At 44.7% G+C, this 18215-nt stretch overlaps 2 protein-coding genes across 2 annotated transcripts in view; one reads left to right on the top strand and one right to left on the bottom strand.

Annotated features, from left to right (window-relative positions):
• TTF1 (transcription termination factor 1) overlaps positions 1–18215 on the top strand; it is a 174865-nt gene that overhangs the window by 11507 nt on the left and 145143 nt on the right. The window contains exons 5-6 of the mRNA XM_069747579.1: positions 13659–13831; positions 16562–16747. Coding sequence (XP_069603680.1) covers positions 13659–13831; positions 16562–16747 — 359 coding nt within the window. The remainder of the gene's footprint in view (positions 1–13658; positions 13832–16561; positions 16748–18215) is intronic.
• Positions 1–18215, bottom strand: part of CFAP77 (cilia and flagella associated protein 77) — a 170463-nt gene that overhangs the window by 140737 nt on the left and 11511 nt on the right. The window lies entirely within an intron of this gene.

Here is an 18215-nt window from a genome sequence, read left to right as displayed (position 1 = left end):
GGCCCGTCTTTCCAAGCCTGCGAGTCAAGCGTCCACATTACCCTGGATTCTCTTTCGCGCCTGGGCTGGCTGATCAACTTGGACAAGTCCTCTCCCGTTCCTGCCCGTCGGATCTCCTTTCTGGGAATGATCCTGGACACTTCAAGGGGGCTGGTCTTGCTTCCCCGGTCCAAGGCCCAAGCGCTTCATCAGGGAGCCCGAGCGCTATGCCATCCTCGTCCGCGAACCATTCGTTTCGCCATGAAGATCCTGGGGAAGATGGTTGCAACAATCGAAGCGGTTCCCTTTGCTCAACTCCATCTCCGTCCCTTGCAACAGGCTCTGCTGGACAACTGGGACAGGAGTCTCTCATCTCTCGACCGTCCTTGCCCCCTGTCCCCGCGGGTCAGACAATCTCTCGTATGGTGGACCCTGGGCTCGTCTCTTCTCCAGGGGAAGTCCTTCCTCCCGATCTGCTGGTTAGTGGTAACTACCGACGCCAGTCTTCTTGGCTGGGGGGCGGTGTTTCTTCACCACTCTGCCCAGGGCCGTTGGACAGTTCGGGAATCCAGACTCCCCATCAACATCCTGGAGATTCGCGCTATCAGACTTGCTCTGAGTCGCTTTCACGCCCTGCTCGCGGGTCACCCAGTACGAGTCCAATCGGACAACGTCACGGCGGTGGCTTACATCAACCACCAGGGGGGTACCCGCAGCAGGGCGGCGATGCAGGAAGTCTCCCTCATCCTTCGTTGGGCCGAAACCAACCATTCCATCATCTCTGCGGTGCACATTCCGGGAGTCGAGAACTGGGCGGCGGACTTCCTGAGCCGCCAGGGCCTTGCCTCGGGGGAGTGGGAACTCCACCCAGAGGTTTTTCACCAGATCTGTCTTCGCTGGGGGACCCCGGACGTGGATCTGATGGCGTTCAGATTGAACGCCAAAGTCCACAACTTCATTGCTCGATCTCGGGATCCCCAGGCCATAGGAGTGGACGCGCTGATTTCTCCGTGGCATCAATTTCAGCTCCCATACGTGTTCCCTCCCCTTCCCTTACTGCCGAAGGTGATCCGAAAGATCAAGACGGAGGGAGTTCCAGTCATCCTGGTCGCCCCAGACTGGCCTCGTCGCGCTTGGTACGCGGAGCTCGTTCAGCTCGTAGCCGACGTTCCCTTGCGGTTGCCAGACCGCCCAGACCTGCTTCGCCAAGGACCGATCTACCATCAGAGCTCAGGGGCCCTACGTTTAACGGCGTGGCTGTTGAAACCTGGATTCTAACTCGTGCCGGTTTCTCTCAGCAGGTCATCCCCACCATGTTAAGCGCTCGCAAGGCGTCTTCCGCCTCCATCTACCACCGCGTCTGGAAATCCTTCTTCTCATGGTGCAGGCTCCGGGGTCACCCTCCGCTCGTTTTCTCTATCCCTTGCATCTTGAATTTCCTTCAGGCTGGTCTGGATTCCGGTTTGGCCCTGAGTTCCCTCAAAGGTCAGATCTCAGCGTTATCCGTGCTTTTCCAGTGTAGGATCGCCACCAACCTTCAGGTCAAGACCTTCATTCAGGGAGTCTCCCATGTGGTTCCCCCCTACAGGATGCCGTTAGAGACCTGGGATCTCAACTTGGTCCTGGGGGTTCTTCAGGAACCTCCATTCGAACCCCTTCAGGACGTCCCGCTCTCTGTTCTCTCTTGGAAGGTTGCCTTCCTGGTAGCGGTGACGTCCATCAGAAGGGTTTCAGAGCTCGCCGCTTTATCCTGCCGGGCTCCTTTCCTTGCCTTTCATCAGGACAAGGTAGTCCTACGTCCTTCTCCGGCGTTTCTTCCGAAGGTGGTCTCTTCTTTCCACCTCAATGAGGACATCATTCTTCCCTCCTTTTGCCCGCAGCCCAAACATAGGGTCGAGAAGGCTCTCCATACTCTGGACGTGGTAAGGGCCCTCAGGAGGTACATTTCCAGAACGGCTCACTTCAGAAAATCGGACGCCCTTTTCGTGCTCCCGGAGGGTCACAGAAAGGGTTTGGCTGCGTCTAAATCCACGATAGCCAGATGGATCCGATCTGCTATCCAGGAATCCTATCGGGTCAGGGGCAGTCCTATCCCGGCGGGGATTAGAGCTCACTCCACTCGGTCGATGGGTGCTTCCTGGGCCATTCGGCACCAGGCAACAGCGGAGCAGGTTTGCAAGGCTGCAACGTGGTCCAGCCTGCATACTTTCACAAAGCATTACAATGTTCACATTCACTCCTCTGCGGACGCGGCCCTTGGCAGACGTATCCTGCAGGCGGCCGTTGCGCATTTGTATTCAGATGGTACACGGAGTTATTTGGTTGTATTGTTTCCCTCCCAGGGACTGCTTTGGGACGTCCCATGGTCCTGTGTCCCCCAATGAGGCGAAGGAGAAATAGGGATTTTTGTGTGTACTCACCGTAAAATCCTTTTCTCCGAGCCACTCATTGGGGGACACAGCACCCACCCTGGTAGCCTTTCGGCTCGTGATCTTGTTTTTTGATCTTGACTGTTTGTTTGACATGTTATATTCTAATGTTAATTGTTATATTGTTACTATCCTACTGCTTTTGCACTGAACTGGGTGTCTGGAAGCCAGTACGAGGGTGTATACTGCAGGGGAGGAGCTAACTTTTTTTTGTCTCAGCTTAGTGTCAGCCTCCTAGTGACAGCAGCATAACCCATGGTCCTGTGTCCCATGGTCCTGTGTCCCCCAATGAGTGGCTCGGAGAAAAGGATTTTACGGTGAGTACACACAAAAATCCCTATTTCTTTATCTAAAAAAAAAAATTAAAAGTACACATATTTAGTATCGCCGTGTCCGTAACGACCCTACCTATAAAACTGTCACTAGTTAACCCCTTCAGTGAACACCGTTAAGAAAAAAAAAAGAGGCAAAAAACAACGCTTTATTCTCATACCGCCAAACAAAAAGTGGAATAACGCGATCAAAAAGACTGAGATAAATAACCATTGTACCGCTGAAAACGTCATCTTGTCCCGCAAAAAACGAGCCGCCACACAGCATCATCAGCGAAAAAATAAGAGTTATAGTCCTCAGAATAAAGCGATGCAAAAATAATTACCGTATATACTCGAGTATAAGCCGACCCGAGTATAAGCCGACCCCCCTAATAATTTTGCCACAAAAAACTGGGAAAACTTATTGACTCGAGTATAAGCCTAGGGTGGAAAATGCAGCAGCTACCGGTGAATTTCAAAAATAAAAATAGATGCTCCATACCATTCATTATTGCCCCATAGATGCTCCATATAAAGCTGTGCCATATATAATGCTCCATGCCATTGATTATGGCCCCATAGATTATCCATATATAGCTGTGCCATATAGAATGCTCTGCACCGTTCATTATGGCCCCATAGATGCTCCATATAAAGCTGTGCCCCATATACAATGCTCTGCACCGTTCATTATGGCCCTATAGATGCTCCTTATAAAGCTGTGCCATATATGCTCTGCACCGTTTGGCCCCATAGATGCTCATTATAAATCTGTGCCCTATATGCTCTGCACCGTTCAGTTTGGCCCCATAGATGCTCCTTATAAAGCTGTGCCATATATGCGCTGCACCGTTCAGTTTGGCCCCATAGATGCTCCTTATAAAGCTGTGCCCTATATGCTCTGCACCGTTCAGTTTGGCCCCATAGATGCTCATTATAAAGCTGTGCCCTATATGCTCTGCACCGTTCAGTTTGGCCCCATAGATGCTCATTATAAAGCTGTGCCCTATATGCTCTGCACCGTTCAGTTTGGCCCCATAGATGCTCATTATAAATCTGTGCCCTATATGCTCTGCACCGTTCAGTTTGGCCCCATAGATGCTCATTATAAATCTGTGCCCTATATGCTCTGCACCGTTCAGTTTGGCCCCATAGATGCTCATTATAAAGCTGTGCCCTATATGCTCTGCACCGTTCAGTTTGGCCCCATAGATGCTCATTATAAATCTGTGCCCTATACGCTCTGCACCGTTGATTATGGCCCCATAGATGCTCATTATAAATCTGTGCCCTATATGCTCTGCACCGTTCAGTTTGGCCCCATAGATGCTCATTATAAATCTGTGCCCTATATGCTCTGCACCGTTCAGTTTGGCCCCATAGATGCTCATTATAAAGCTTTGCCATATATGCTCTGCAGCGTTCAGTTTGGCCCCATAGATGCTTCACATAAATCTGTGCCATATAGAACGCTGCTGCTGCAATAAAAAAAAAAAAACAACACATACTCACCTTTCTTGCTTGCAGCTCCCCAGCGTCCGGTCCCGGCGTCTCTCCGCACTGACTGTTCAGGCAGAGCGGAGAGACGCCGGGAAGATGGAGCGGCGCCCGGCGTGTGGATCGTGGACAGGTAAATATGACATACTTCCCTGCTCCCGGCGCGGTCCCTGGCTCCTTCTCCTGGACAGCTGGTCTTCGGGTGCCGCAGCTTCTTCCTCTGTCAGCGGTCACCGTTACCGCTGATTAGAGAAATGAATATGCAGCTCCACCCCTATGGGAGTGGAGTTCATATTCATAAGTTTAATGAGCGGTCCCACGTGACCGCTGTACAGGGGAAGAGCTGCGGCACCCGAAGACAGTGTGACGGGCAGGGGGAGCGTCAGGATCGCCGGGACTAGGTAAGTATGCCTCAGCGCCCTCTCCCCCTCTCACCCGCTTGGGCTGAAAATCTCGGCTTATACTCGAGTATATACGGTATTTTTCTATAAAAAAGGGAAATTAGACTTACTGGTAATTCCATTTCCAGGTAGTCCCTCAGGACAGCACCATGAAGGACGTCCTTCCTTGACCTATAGCGGGACAGGATCATAGAGAGGTTAAAAGGAAACCTCCCACCTCCACCCTCCAGTGTTGTTTCAAAGTACCACCGAGGATGGAAATAAATGGTCTAAACGTGCCCTTACAAACATGTCTGTAATAACCATTAAACTGCTTCATCTTAATTTCAAGCCATGGTGACCCAAAGGATACATGATCTTCCGGTAGATTAATCCTGAACAATCCTAAAAAAAACCAGAAACATAAGGGAGGGAACTACGGGTGCTGTCCTGAGGGACTACCTGGAAATGGAATTACCAGTAAGTCTAATTTCCCTTTTTCCATTACGTCCCTCAGGACAGCACCGTGGAGAATACCAAAGCAACTCTCCCAGGGTGGGTACAGAAGCCCAGGAATCAAAGTCCCAGGCAAAAACGAGACTAAATATATAGAGGATCTGAAAGATCAGAAAAACCATAGATATCTAAAGAGATCCGCAAAGAAAATCACCGTAGTGTCTGATATACATCTATAAAGGCCAATTTCAGTATGAATGTGGTAAACGAAATAAGCATCAGAAGCAGAGAGTGAAATACACCCATTGTACTCCAATATCAATAATGAACCACAGCAAGTTATTTATTGTGATAGATACTTATAGACACCGCAGCCCCAGAATAGGGTTAGAGAACCTTATTGCCCAGCAAAATATGGTGAAAGTCACAGCCACCACCCAATGAGGACTGTACCGACCAATAATAAGCTGCATGTGCTTATAACACAGGACTGTTCCTTCATCGGTCCTTTGGGCTCAGGTTAAGCCTTGGTTACAGACCAGCTTACCGTACTACACGGAGACCTGCAGGACAGAGGCCCTGGACTGCGGGAAGATCAAACCAATAACAGTACATGGATAATGGCAGAGCATTGGGATGTACGCACATTACTCATCCAGGAGATCACATCTATTCCAAATCCTTAGATGTCTAACCCAAAGAAGGGTTATATATTATTAAAACTAAGGAATACACCATCCGGCAGGTAATATCTCCTGCCATTACCAACGTCGGGCTTCTCATTAGAAGCGCTGAAAGAGAAACGTGGATCATCACTCCTGTTTTACTGATGTTAGACACAGGGAGTCTGGACTCTGAATCGATGAATCGGTGGTGCAAATAAAAATCTTCCGACACTTGAAATTATTCGGAACTGCATTTATACGAGTCATTAGTCCAGACATTATAAGTGTGTCAACTTATTTGTCCATATATGCATATACGTACATACATATCCCAAGAGGCAATCTTCTCAGGGATCTTTATACACTCAGACTGCCATTGTGGGAGTAATCATATTCCATGGCTAGAGAAAAGTAGGTTTCTTCCTCATCACCGAGGGAGATTATCTACTGAGAGGCAGTGAGACTATGGGGTCTTAACAGTAAGAGCCCTGGATACAGTTTCATTTATTTTAGGAGCCGTTACAGCTGTAAGAGCTGCGAGTATGGGATCCTCTGCCACACGACAAAGTGCCGCTGCTTCACCACAAGGTACAGAAGGCAGTGCTGATGCCCCTGGTAAACAAAACGCAACAGACTTATGGGACAAGAATCTGACTGATTGCCGAATGTGGAGTTTGGGAAGGATTAATAATAACAACAATAATAAACTTTTATTTATATATAGTGTCAACATATTCCGCAGCGCTTTACAGTTTGACAGTTTCAAACACAACAGTCATAAGTAACAACCATATAATAATTAAAGCAAAATAAGACGACCCTGCTTTTGAAAGCTTACAATCTACAATGAGGCAGGGAAGATAAAAAGTACAGGTGTGTATCAACAATATTTTATTTACAATGATGGCACAACCATCTCGGGGTGGGGGATAGATGGAGATAGTAAATGGGCTACATGCACAAACATAAAATGACTGATTAGGGAATGTGATAGACCTCTCTGAACAAATGTGTCATAAGGGAGTGCCTAAAACTATGCAAATTGTAGATGGTCCTAATATCTTAGGGCAAAGCATTCCGAGGCGGAAGGATTCCTTCCTTTCAACTCATGGGATTTTCCGCTTCCAGGACAGTAGTATGTCCTTCTATAGGATTATAGAATGTACCAAAATGACGTATGTCATCTTTTAAAGCTAATTATGTAATAGACTTGCCTTTAGCACTCAAGGTAGAACCTACCTGAGAGACCTGTTCCAAACAGAAGAAATGCAGATTTTACTAAGCCAATTCAAGCATATCTGTTTGCTTGACTAAGCCCTTTTGTAAAGAATGAAGTAACAGAAGCTGGATCTGGGTCCAAAACACAAGGACTCCATATCTGTGAAGTGGTAGGCCGATGATACAATGTGCGGCCACACAACAAGGCACCAGACAGAAGGTCTGGTCCAGTGGCTCACAGCCAGAGGCGAAAAAGGCACCAAGCTCGACACACTGATACCCCCTGCCCTGCAAAGGGCACCGAAACCTTATAATGCAAAATGATGCATATAGGAACTATGAAGCATATAGGAACTATGAAGCAATATAATGCAATATGATGTACAAAGTCACTATGAAGCGCTATGATGCATATAGCAACTATGGAGAAATATGATGCACAAAGGCAATTTGAAGCACTATGATGCATATAGGAACAATGAAGCAATATGATGCATACAGGAATAATGAAGCAGTATGATGCAATATGATGCATGAAGTAACTATGAAGCGCTATGGTGCATATAGGAACAATGAAGCAATATGATGCATATAGGAACCATGAAGCAATATGCTGTAATATAATGCACAAAGGCAATATGAAGCGCTGATGCGTATAGGAACCATGAAGCAATATGCTGTAATATAATGCACAAAGATAATATGAAGCGCTATGATGCACATAGGAAACCTGAAGCAATATGATGCACAAAGGCAATACGAGCACTATGATGCATATAGGAACAGTGATGCGATATGACGCACAGAGTCACTATGATGCGCATAGGAACCATGAAGTAATATGATGCAGAAGGGCAATATGAAGCACTATGATGCATATAGGAACAATGAAGCACCATTATGCATATAGGAACCATGAAGCAATATGATGCAATAGGATACTTGAAGTAACTATGAAGCGCTATGATGCAAATAGGAACAATGAAGCACCTTGATGCATATAGGAACCATGATGCAATATGATGCATGAAGTTACTATGAAGCGCTGTGATGCATATAGGAACAATGAAGCACCATGATGCATATAGGAACAATGAAGCACCGTGATGCATATAGGAACTATGAAGCAATATGATGCAATATGATACACAAAGTAACTATGAAACAGTATGATGCCACAGAGGCACTCAATATGATGCGTAGATGTGCTATGATGCAGTATCATGCACAGAGGCACTCAATATGGTGCATAGAGGCACTATTATGCAGTATTATGCACAGAGGCACTCAATGTGATGCATAGAGGCACTATTATGCACGGAGGCACTCAATATGATGCATAGAGGCACTATTATGCAGTATTATGCACGTAGGCACTCAATGTGATGCATAGAGGCACTATTATGCAGTATTATGCACAGAGGCACTCAATATGATGCATAGAGGCAGTATGACTAGGTCATGCCTGAAGGTGCCAAACGAGACTTATGGTACCGTCACACAGTGCCATTTTGATCGCTACGACGGTACGATTTGTGACGTTCCAGCGGTATCCATACGATATCGCTGTGTCTGACACGCAGCAGCGATCAGGGACCCTGCTGAGAATCTTACGTCGTAGCAGATCGTTTGGAACATTCTTTCATCGCTGGATCTCCCGCTGTCATCGCTGGATCAGTGTGTGTGACACCGATCCAGCGATGCGTTCGCTTGTAACCAGGGTAAACATCGGGTTACTAAGCGCAGGGCCGCGCTTAGTAACCCGATGTTTACCCTGGTTACCATCCTACAAGTAAAAAAAACAAACGCTTCATACTTACCTTCGGCTGTCTGTCCTCCGGCGCTGTGCTTTCCTGCACTCACTGTGAGCACAGCGGCCGGAAAGCAGAGCGGTGACGTCACCGCTCTGCTTTCCGGCCGCTGTGCTCACAGCCAGAGCAGAGAAGCAGAGCGCCGGGGACAGACAGCCGAAGGTAAGTATGAAGCGTTTGTTTTTTTTACTTGTAGGATGGTAACCAGGGTAAACATCGGGTTACTAAGCGCGGCCCTGCGCTTAGTAACCCGATGTTTACATTGGTTACCGGCATCGTTGGTCGCTGGAGAGCGGTCTGTGAAACAGCTCTCCAGCGACCACACAACGACTTACCAACGATCACGGCCAGGTCGTATCGCTGGTCGTGATCGTTGGTAAATCGTATAGTGTGACGGTACCCTTAGACTTTTAAGCAAAAGAGCAATCTATCAGAGTTCCAGATAAATCTCCACTCTGAACAATACGTCTCATTTGTCAGACTGACTCCACCCGAAGGAGCTAATTAAAGAGCCGCAGCTGGAGGGCAGTCTTCATGGAGACAATGTGCTGAATTAACACATTGTGTCCTCCTATGGATGGAGTAGTTAAGTTGCAAAGAAAAGTGAAACACTTGCTTATTGAACCAGAAAAAGGAAAGCATGCTTCCAAAGTTACTCTGAAGCCCGATCATAAGACTCTGTGCAGACAAGACCTGCAACTAACTAAAGTCCAGTCATGAGATGTAGCCTGGACATATGGCCCCACCATAGCCTAGAGGTCCAAGGCCTAGCTGCAAATGGGTTCCAGGTACAGCTTTGGTACAAAGGCCTGAGACTAGAGTCAGCCCAGAGGCCCCGGCCATCGATGCAACATTAAACCAAGCACTCACCTGTGCTGGCTCCATACCTGCTAGAAGACAAGGGGACCCAGTAACGCCGAGAGCCTACCGTGGAAGGAAGCGGCGTCCATTCAGAAATGCTGCATTACTGCCTGAGCCCCCTTCCGTGTTCCATTGTGGAACGCACGCCGATCCTATGTGTCAACGCTCCTCTCTGACGTCACTGGGAGCGCAACGGCCTTCTCCACCACACGACTTTCGTAAGTAGCGGTGTTTTGCCGGTCAGCGTCCGAGCCGAGAGCCCCCCACTGGGAGGAAGCTGCTCTACCCAGGAGCCCGTCCGCTCGACTGGTCTCTGGGGCTGAGGGACTCCCCACCGGAGAGTTTCCACCCTGGGCTACTTGACAGGGGGAAGGATTGGACCTGCCGATCCCCCTAAGCCCATTACACAGGCTGATGGCTGAGGAACCTCTCAAAGAGGAGTCGGCCATGGTCCGTCTGACCGGGAAAAGGGAAGGCTGAGATCCCCGAACTCGTGAGTCCATCTGGTACAGCACTGATAGCTGAGGGACCTCTACCAAGTGAGGTATCGCCCACGGACCACTTGACAAGGGAAAGAGAATCCACAGGATATCTTCGCTCTAGGAGCAACCTCTCATACAACCGTCCCTGTAGGGACAGGAAAAACACTGGAGGGTGGAGGTGGGGGGTCCTTTTAACCTCTCTATGATCCTGTCCCGCTATAGGTCAAGGAAGGACGTCCTCCATGGTGCTGTCCTGAGGGACGTAATGGAAATAGTTTTTATCGTATAAAAGCGCCAAAACATAAAAAAATGATATAAATGAGGTATCGCTGTAATCGTACTGACCCGAAGAATAAAACTGCTTTATCAATTTTACCAAACGCGGAACGGTATAAACGCCTCCCCCAAAAGAAATTCATGAATAGCTGGTTTTTGGTCATTCTGCCTCACAAAAATCGGAATAAAAAGCGATCAAAAAATGTCACGTGCCCGAAAATGTTACCAATAAAAACGTCAACTCGTCCCACAAAAAACAAGACCTCACATGACTCTGTGGACCCAAATATGAAAAAATTATAGCTCTCAAAATGTGGTAACGCGAAAAATATTTTTTGCAATAAAAAGCGTCTTTCAGTGTGTGATGGCTGCCAATCATAAAAATCCGCTAAAAAACCCGCTATAAAAGTAAATCAAACCCCCCTTCATCACCCCCCTTAGTTAGAGAAAAATTAAAAAAATGTATTTATTTCCATTTTCTCGTTAGGGTTAAGGCTACAGTTAGGGTTGGGGCTAAAGTTAGGGTTAAGGGTGGGGCTAAAGTTAGGGTTGAGGCTATATTTACGGTTGGGATTAGGGTTAGGGGTGTGTCAGGGTTAGAGGTGTGGTTAGGGTTACCATTGGGATTAGGGTTAGGGGTGTGTTTGGATTAGGGTTTCAGTTATAATTGGGGGGTTTCCACTGTTTAGGCACATCAGGGGCTCTCCAAACGTGACATGGCTTCCGATCTCAATTCCAGCCAATTCTGCGTTGAAAAAGTAAAACAATGCTCCTTCCCTTCCGAGCCCTCCCGTGTGCCCAAACAGGGGTTTACCCCAACATATGGGGTATCAGCGTACTCAGGACAAATTGGACAGCAACTTTTGGGGTCCAATTTCTCCTGTTACTCTTGGGAAAATACAAAACTTGGGGCTAAAAAATAATTTTTGTGGGAAATTTTTTTTTAATTATTTTCACGGCTCTGCGTTATAAACTGTAGTGAAACACTTGGGGGTTCAAAGTTCTCACAACACACCTAGATAAGTTCCTTGGGGGGTCTAGTTTCCAATATGGGGTCACTTGTGGGGGGTTTCTACTGTTTAGGTACATTAAGGGCTCTGCAAACGCAATGTGACGCCTGCAGACCATTCCATCTAAGTCTGCATTCCAAATGGCGATCCTTCCCTTCCGAGCCCTCCCATGCACCCAAACGGTGGTTCCCCCCCACATATGGGGTATCAGCATACTCAGGACAAATTGGACAACAACTTTTGGGGTCCAATTTCTCCTGTTACCCTTGGGAAAATACAAAACTGGGGGCTAAAAAATAATTTTTGTGGGAAGAAAAACTTGTTTTTATTTTTACAGCTCTGCATTATAAACTTCTGTGAAGCCCTAGGTGGGTCAAAGTGCTCACCACACATCTAGATAAGTTCCTTAGGGGGCCTACTTTCCAAAATGGTGTCACTTGTGGGGGGTTTCAATGTTTAGGCACATCAGTGGCTCTCCAAACGCAACATGGCGTCCCATCTCCATTCCAGTCAATTTTGCATTGAAAAGTCAAACGGCGCTCCTTCCCTTCCGAGCTCTGCCGTGCGCCCAAACAGTGGTTTACCCCCACATGTGGGGTATCGGCATACTCAGAACAAATGGCACAACAACTTTTGGCATCCAATTTCTTCTCTTACCCTTGGGAAAATAAAATATTGGGGGCGAAAAGATCATATTTGTGAAAAAATATGATTTTTTATTTTTACGGCTCTGCATTATAAACTTCTGTGAAGCACTTGGTGGGTTAAAGTGCTAGAAAAACAAAATCCAGCTCACCATACCGACATTCCCAGGAGCTCGGAGCACGGAACCGCTGTGTCAGGGCGTGGACGAACAGGAAAGAGAAGGAGATCCAGCTCAACGAAATAGTGAAAAATCCATAGTTTATTTCACTTAAAATATAGTGAAAGGACAAAACATCAGCATACAAAAAAATTATTAAAACCAAGGTCAACGCGTTTCCGGTGACTAAGCACCCTTAATCATCATGGGTTAAAGTGCTCACCACACTTCTAGATAAGTTCCTTAGGGGGTCTACTTTCCAAAATGGTGTCACTTGTGGGGGGTTTCAATGTTTAGTCACATCAGGGGCTCTGCAAACGCAACATGGCATCCCATCTCAATTCCAGTCAATTTTGCATTGAAAAGTCAAACGGCGCTCCTTCCCTTCCGAGCTCTGCCATGCGCCCAAACAGTGGTTTACCCCCACATGGGGGGTATTGCCATACTCAGAACAAATGGCACAACAACTTTTGGGGTCCAATTTCTTCTCTCACCCTTGGGAAAATAAAACAACTTGGAGCTGAAGTAATTTTTTTGTGAAAAAAGTTAAATGTTCATTTTTTTTAAACATTCCAAAAATTCCTGTGAAACACCTGGAGGGTTAATAAACTTCTTGAATGTGGTTTTGAGCACCTTGAGGGGTGCAGTTTTTAGAATGGTGTCACACTTGGGTATTTTCTATCATATAGACCCCTCAAAATTACTTCAAATGTGATGTGGTCCCTAAAAAATATTGGTGTTGTAAAAATGAGAAATTGCTGGTCAACTTTTAACCCTTATAACTCCATAACAAAAACAAATTTTTGGTTCCAAAATTGTGCTGATGTAAAGTAGACATGTTGGAAATGTTACTTATTATTTTACTTGACATATCTCTGATTTAAGGGCATAAAAATTAAAAGTTGGAAAATTGCAAAATTTTCAACATTTTCCCTAAACTTCCGTTTTTTCACTAATAAACGCAAGTAATATCGAAGAAATTTTATCACTATCATGAAGTACAATATGTCACGAGAAAACAATGTCAGAATCACCGGGATCCATTGAAGCGTTCCAGTTATAACCTCATAAAGGGACAGTGGTCAGAATTGTAAAAATTGGCCCGGTCATTAACGTGCAAACCACCCTTGGGGGTAAAGGGGTTAATACTAATTAATGATGAACTACTAGCTAACAAAATATCCACACAAAAAAACACTTGAATGTTTTGAAGATTTTGTGGTTTTGTTGAACTTGTAAAAAAAATTTTTGCCGGCACTATACACTCACTTATGTTGATAATTTTTCTGTCCAGGCTACAATGGAAATTAAGACTCCATACACTGATTTTCTGCCGGGGCTTCTAGACTGCAGCCGATGTAAGCAAAGCAGTGCTGCAGTGTAAAGCATGGGCAGTAGCAGAGACAGGAGTTCAAAGAAATCCTTTTGCTGTTTAATTACCGGAAGCATACACTAGTTTACCATGAATGTTTTCACAGGTCGGCCACCTTAGAAACGGGGAAAAATAGAAGAAGAAAAAGTATTTCCGAAGCTGTACGGGAACAGGATGTAGCTCTGCTTCAGGAGTATCTTCCTAGGATGAATAATCCAAATGCACTCAAATACTTGTGCTGCTCAGAGGTAGAGAGAGTCAAAGCTGCAAAAAGAAGCGGTAGGTGGAGTTATTGGTTGCAGTCTACTAACTGGAGCAAAAAGATGTTGCAAAGAGCGTGATGTCCGGGAAATCCACGGCCACTATCCAAGGCCCATTACTTATTTGTTTGTTTTATTTTTTTTTATAGACAGAATGGTATGAGCACTTATGGTGGGGTAAGCTGTGCTTTTCACTGCTGTCGTTCATAACCGTTCAAGACTTTTTAATCCCTTTTTACTTTACTATTTTGTATAATTTTCTGAGAGCCATAACCTTGTTCACTTTTTCATTTACTGATCTGAATGAAGCTTTTTTTTTTTTCCATAGCAAGCTGTCATATTTATTGATACTATTTTGTAATACGTACAACTTTTTGATGATTTTTTGTTAATTATTTTTAATGTGGGATGATCAAAAACAGCCATTTTGTCATTGCGTTTTTTTTTATACATTTTTCCTTCGCAGTGTTTATTGTACATGATAAACGATTATGCATGCTGCGTCGTTAATTATCATGTATAGTAAGCATTATGTATACCTCGTTACGGATAGCAAAAATGTATTTCTAATTATTTATTTTTTTCAAAAAAAAGCTGAAACCTGTTAAAGTATTTTTATTGGGATTTGGTGGTGGATGCCGTGCTTTTTTTTTTTTACACTTATTAGTCCTGCAAGGGAACTTTTACATGCAATCTTAGGATCACATAGTGAATACACTGCACTACTTGTGAAGTGCAGTGTAGTAACCTATCTTGTGAGCGTTTCATTGGTTGTTCATTAGTCCCTGTCTCCAGCTGGACATAACTGGTTGTAGAAGTAGGGATGTCAAAGTCAAATACACAGAGGGACAAAATTGAAAACTTGGAGAAAATTGTGGGCCAACCTTGATATTTATTTAAAAAAATTCTTCCATTGATGACGTTTTTCCTTATCAAATATAATGATGAACCCTTTCATATAGAAACAAACTTAAGACCTTCTGATTCATGGCTGTTCATGCCAGCAGCATTGTTGTACTGCCGAACCAAACTGCGCTGCTAATGATGCAGTATGGTGCATGTTTGCCTTTATAGTATCTGAAGTGCAGTTGTACTGAAGCTGATAGTGCACTCCAGTTAACCTCAGGAATGTGCTTACAAGCTCAATAGAGAAGAGAGCTTGTAAATACTACGCTTGTCCAGCCAACACTGCTAGAAAGATACACATGGCCACAAGCAGATGCAAAAAAAAAAAGTAAAGATTTGGGAATAACTGGAGACATATTTTAATAGAAGAATTGCCCTAACAAAGTAATTTTCCTCCTATTTAAGCCTCTAGATTTCCCTTTCATTGCCCCATAAAATGAGTCCCCCCCCCCCCACCCCACCCAAACACGGTACGATACTCCCACAGTGAATTCCTCCACATGTACGGTATGATGTATTCCCCCTCGGCAAAGTATGGTGACCCCAACACACTAGGATAACCCAACTGTGATCCCCGCATGGCCGTCCATGCAATATAATCGGCCCCACATAGTCATCCATGCAATACAATGGGCTCCACATAGTCTTCCATGCAGTATAATGGGCCCCACATAGTCCTCCATGCAGTATAATGACTCCACATAGTATAATGGGCCCCACATAGTCCTCCATACAGTATAGTGGGCCCCATATAGTCCTCCGTACAGTATAATGGGCCCCACATAGTCCTCCATACAGTATAATGGGCCCCACATAGTCCTCCATGCATTATAATGAGTCCCACATAGTCCTCCATGCATTATAATGGGTCCCACATAGTCCTCCACGCATTATAATGGGTCACACATAGTCCTTCATGCATTATAATGGGTCCCACATAGTCCTCTATGCATTATAATGGGCCCCACATAGTCGTCCATGCAATATAATTGGCCCCACATAGTCGTTCATGCAATATAATCGGCCCCACATAGTCATCCATGCAGTATAATGGGCCCCACATAGTCCTCCATGCAGTATAATGGCTCGACATAGTATAATGGGCCCCACATAGGCATCCATGCATTATAATGGGTCCCACATAGTCCTCCATGCACTATAATGGGTGCCACATAGTCTTCCATGCAGTATAATGGGCCCACATAGTCCTCCATACAGTATTATGGCCCCACATTAAAAAAAATAAATACTCAACTCTCTTCTTCCCCCCACTGCTCCAGCCTCTGCAGTGAGCGCTTCTTGACTTGTTGGAATAGTGATCACAAAATAGTGGTGTAATAGCGCCCTCTATGCTAAGACGTCAAAGCAGACGAAGAATGTTGAGGGAGGGACCGGACAGCTTATCTCTTCCATCACTGCTTTCAACTGTGCGGGCATCCAGAATGCCTACACAGTTGAAAGTGCGATGATGGGTGAAGGGGCCAAATATAATCACCCTGCAGACCACAGATTGACATGTACGGTAGACCTGGATGCCATTGTTGAGTTTCCAGTTGCCCTAACAACCCGTAGAAGTGCAGCTATGTTGAACAACCATCATTCTTTGTTTCTCTCCTGCACACTCCCTGCCCTCCGCTTTGCAAATCTTTGTTCCAATGAACTGAAAATAAAGGATTTATGAATCACATGCTTCATTTGTCTACACTGTGGACTAAATGTGCTCAATGTGTGCACTGCTAAATGGAATACCCTTTAAAATAATCACCGCTGACGTCTAGTTACATTTACATAGCAGTCAGAACACACCTTTTAAATGTCACCATTTGCTCTTTTTTTTTCTTAGGAATTATGTATCGCAGTGGACAGTTTACTGTAGAAGAAGACGAGATCATCAGAAAGAATGCACAAGAGTTTGCTTCGCGGTTTGGAATAGAATCTCCACAGATGCTTTTCCATACTTATTTATTTCCAGAACTCAAGGGCACTGTGTTGCAGCTGAAAAGAAAATATCGATTTCGAACAAGACTTGGTAAAGAGAAAAAATTAGTAGAATATAACTACTATAGCACTGCCTTCTATGTGCAAGAATATACTATAATAATTCCCCATGTACAAGAATATAACTACTATAATACTGCCCCTATGTACAAGAATATAACTACTATGATACTGCCTCCTATGTACAAGAATATAACTACTATAATGCTACCACTATGTACAAGAATATAACTACTATAATACTGCCACATGTACAAGAATATAACTACTATAATACTGCCCCTATGTACAAGAATATAACTACTATAATACTGCTCCCTATGTACAAGAATATAACTACTATAATACTGCCCCTATGTACAAGAATATATCTACTTTAATACTGCCCCCTATGTACACGAATATAACTACTATAATACTTCCCCCATGTACAAGAATATAACTACTATAATACTGCTCCTATGTACAAGAACATAACTACTATAATACTTCTCCTATGTACAGAAATATAACTACTATAATACTGCTCCCTATGTACAAGAATATAACTACTATAATACTTCCCCCATGTACAAGAATATAACTACTATAATACTGCTCCTATGTACAAGAACATAACTACTATAATACTTCTCCTATGTACAAAAATATAACTACTATAATACTGCCCCATGTACAAGAATATAACTACTACTAGATGGTGGCCCGATTCTAACATATTGGGTATTCTAGAATATGTAGGTAGTAAACAGCACAGGCTACGTACTATATTGCACAGTGACGTAGTATATAACATAGCCGACGTAGTATCTGACATAGCTACGTAGTATATAACAGAGCTACATAGTATGTAACACAGCATACGTAGTATATAGCAGAGCTTAACACAGCCACGTAGTATATAACATAGCCACGTAGTGTATTGCATAGGTATGTGGTATATTGGTCAGCCACGTAGTATATAGCCGAGCCACGTAGTATATAACATAGCCATGTAGTATATTGTAGACCCATGTAGTATATTGCACAGCCACGTAGTATATAACATAGTCACGTAGTGTATTGCACAGCTACCTAGTGTATTGCACAGCTATGTAGTATATTGGTCAGCGACATAGTATATAGCAGAGCCATGTAGTATATAACAGCTGCGTTAACGGAGTGCGTTACACCGCGGTCCCTTAACACTGGCATTAACCCTGTGTGAGTGCTCAGCGCTGACTGCAGGGCAGTAAAGCAGCGGCCATTTCGCTGCCAGACTATGGCCGTCGCTGATTGGTCGTGGGCGTTTTGCCACGACCAATCAGCGACTTGGATTTCCATTACAGACAGAGGCCACGACCAATGAATATACGTGACAGACAGACAGAAAGACCAGAAGTGACCCTTAGACAATTATATAGTAGATAATACTGCCCCATGTACAAGAATATAACTACTATAATACAGCCCCTATGTACAAGAATATAACTACTATAATACTGCTCCCTGTGTACAAG

The sequence above is a fragment of the Ranitomeya imitator genome, chromosome 2 (genome assembly GCF_032444005.1).
Source record: "Ranitomeya imitator isolate aRanImi1 chromosome 2, aRanImi1.pri, whole genome shotgun sequence".
Taxonomy (NCBI): Eukaryota; Metazoa; Chordata; class Amphibia; order Anura; family Dendrobatidae; genus Ranitomeya; species Ranitomeya imitator.
This window is presented reverse-complemented; position numbering and strand designations above follow the sequence as displayed.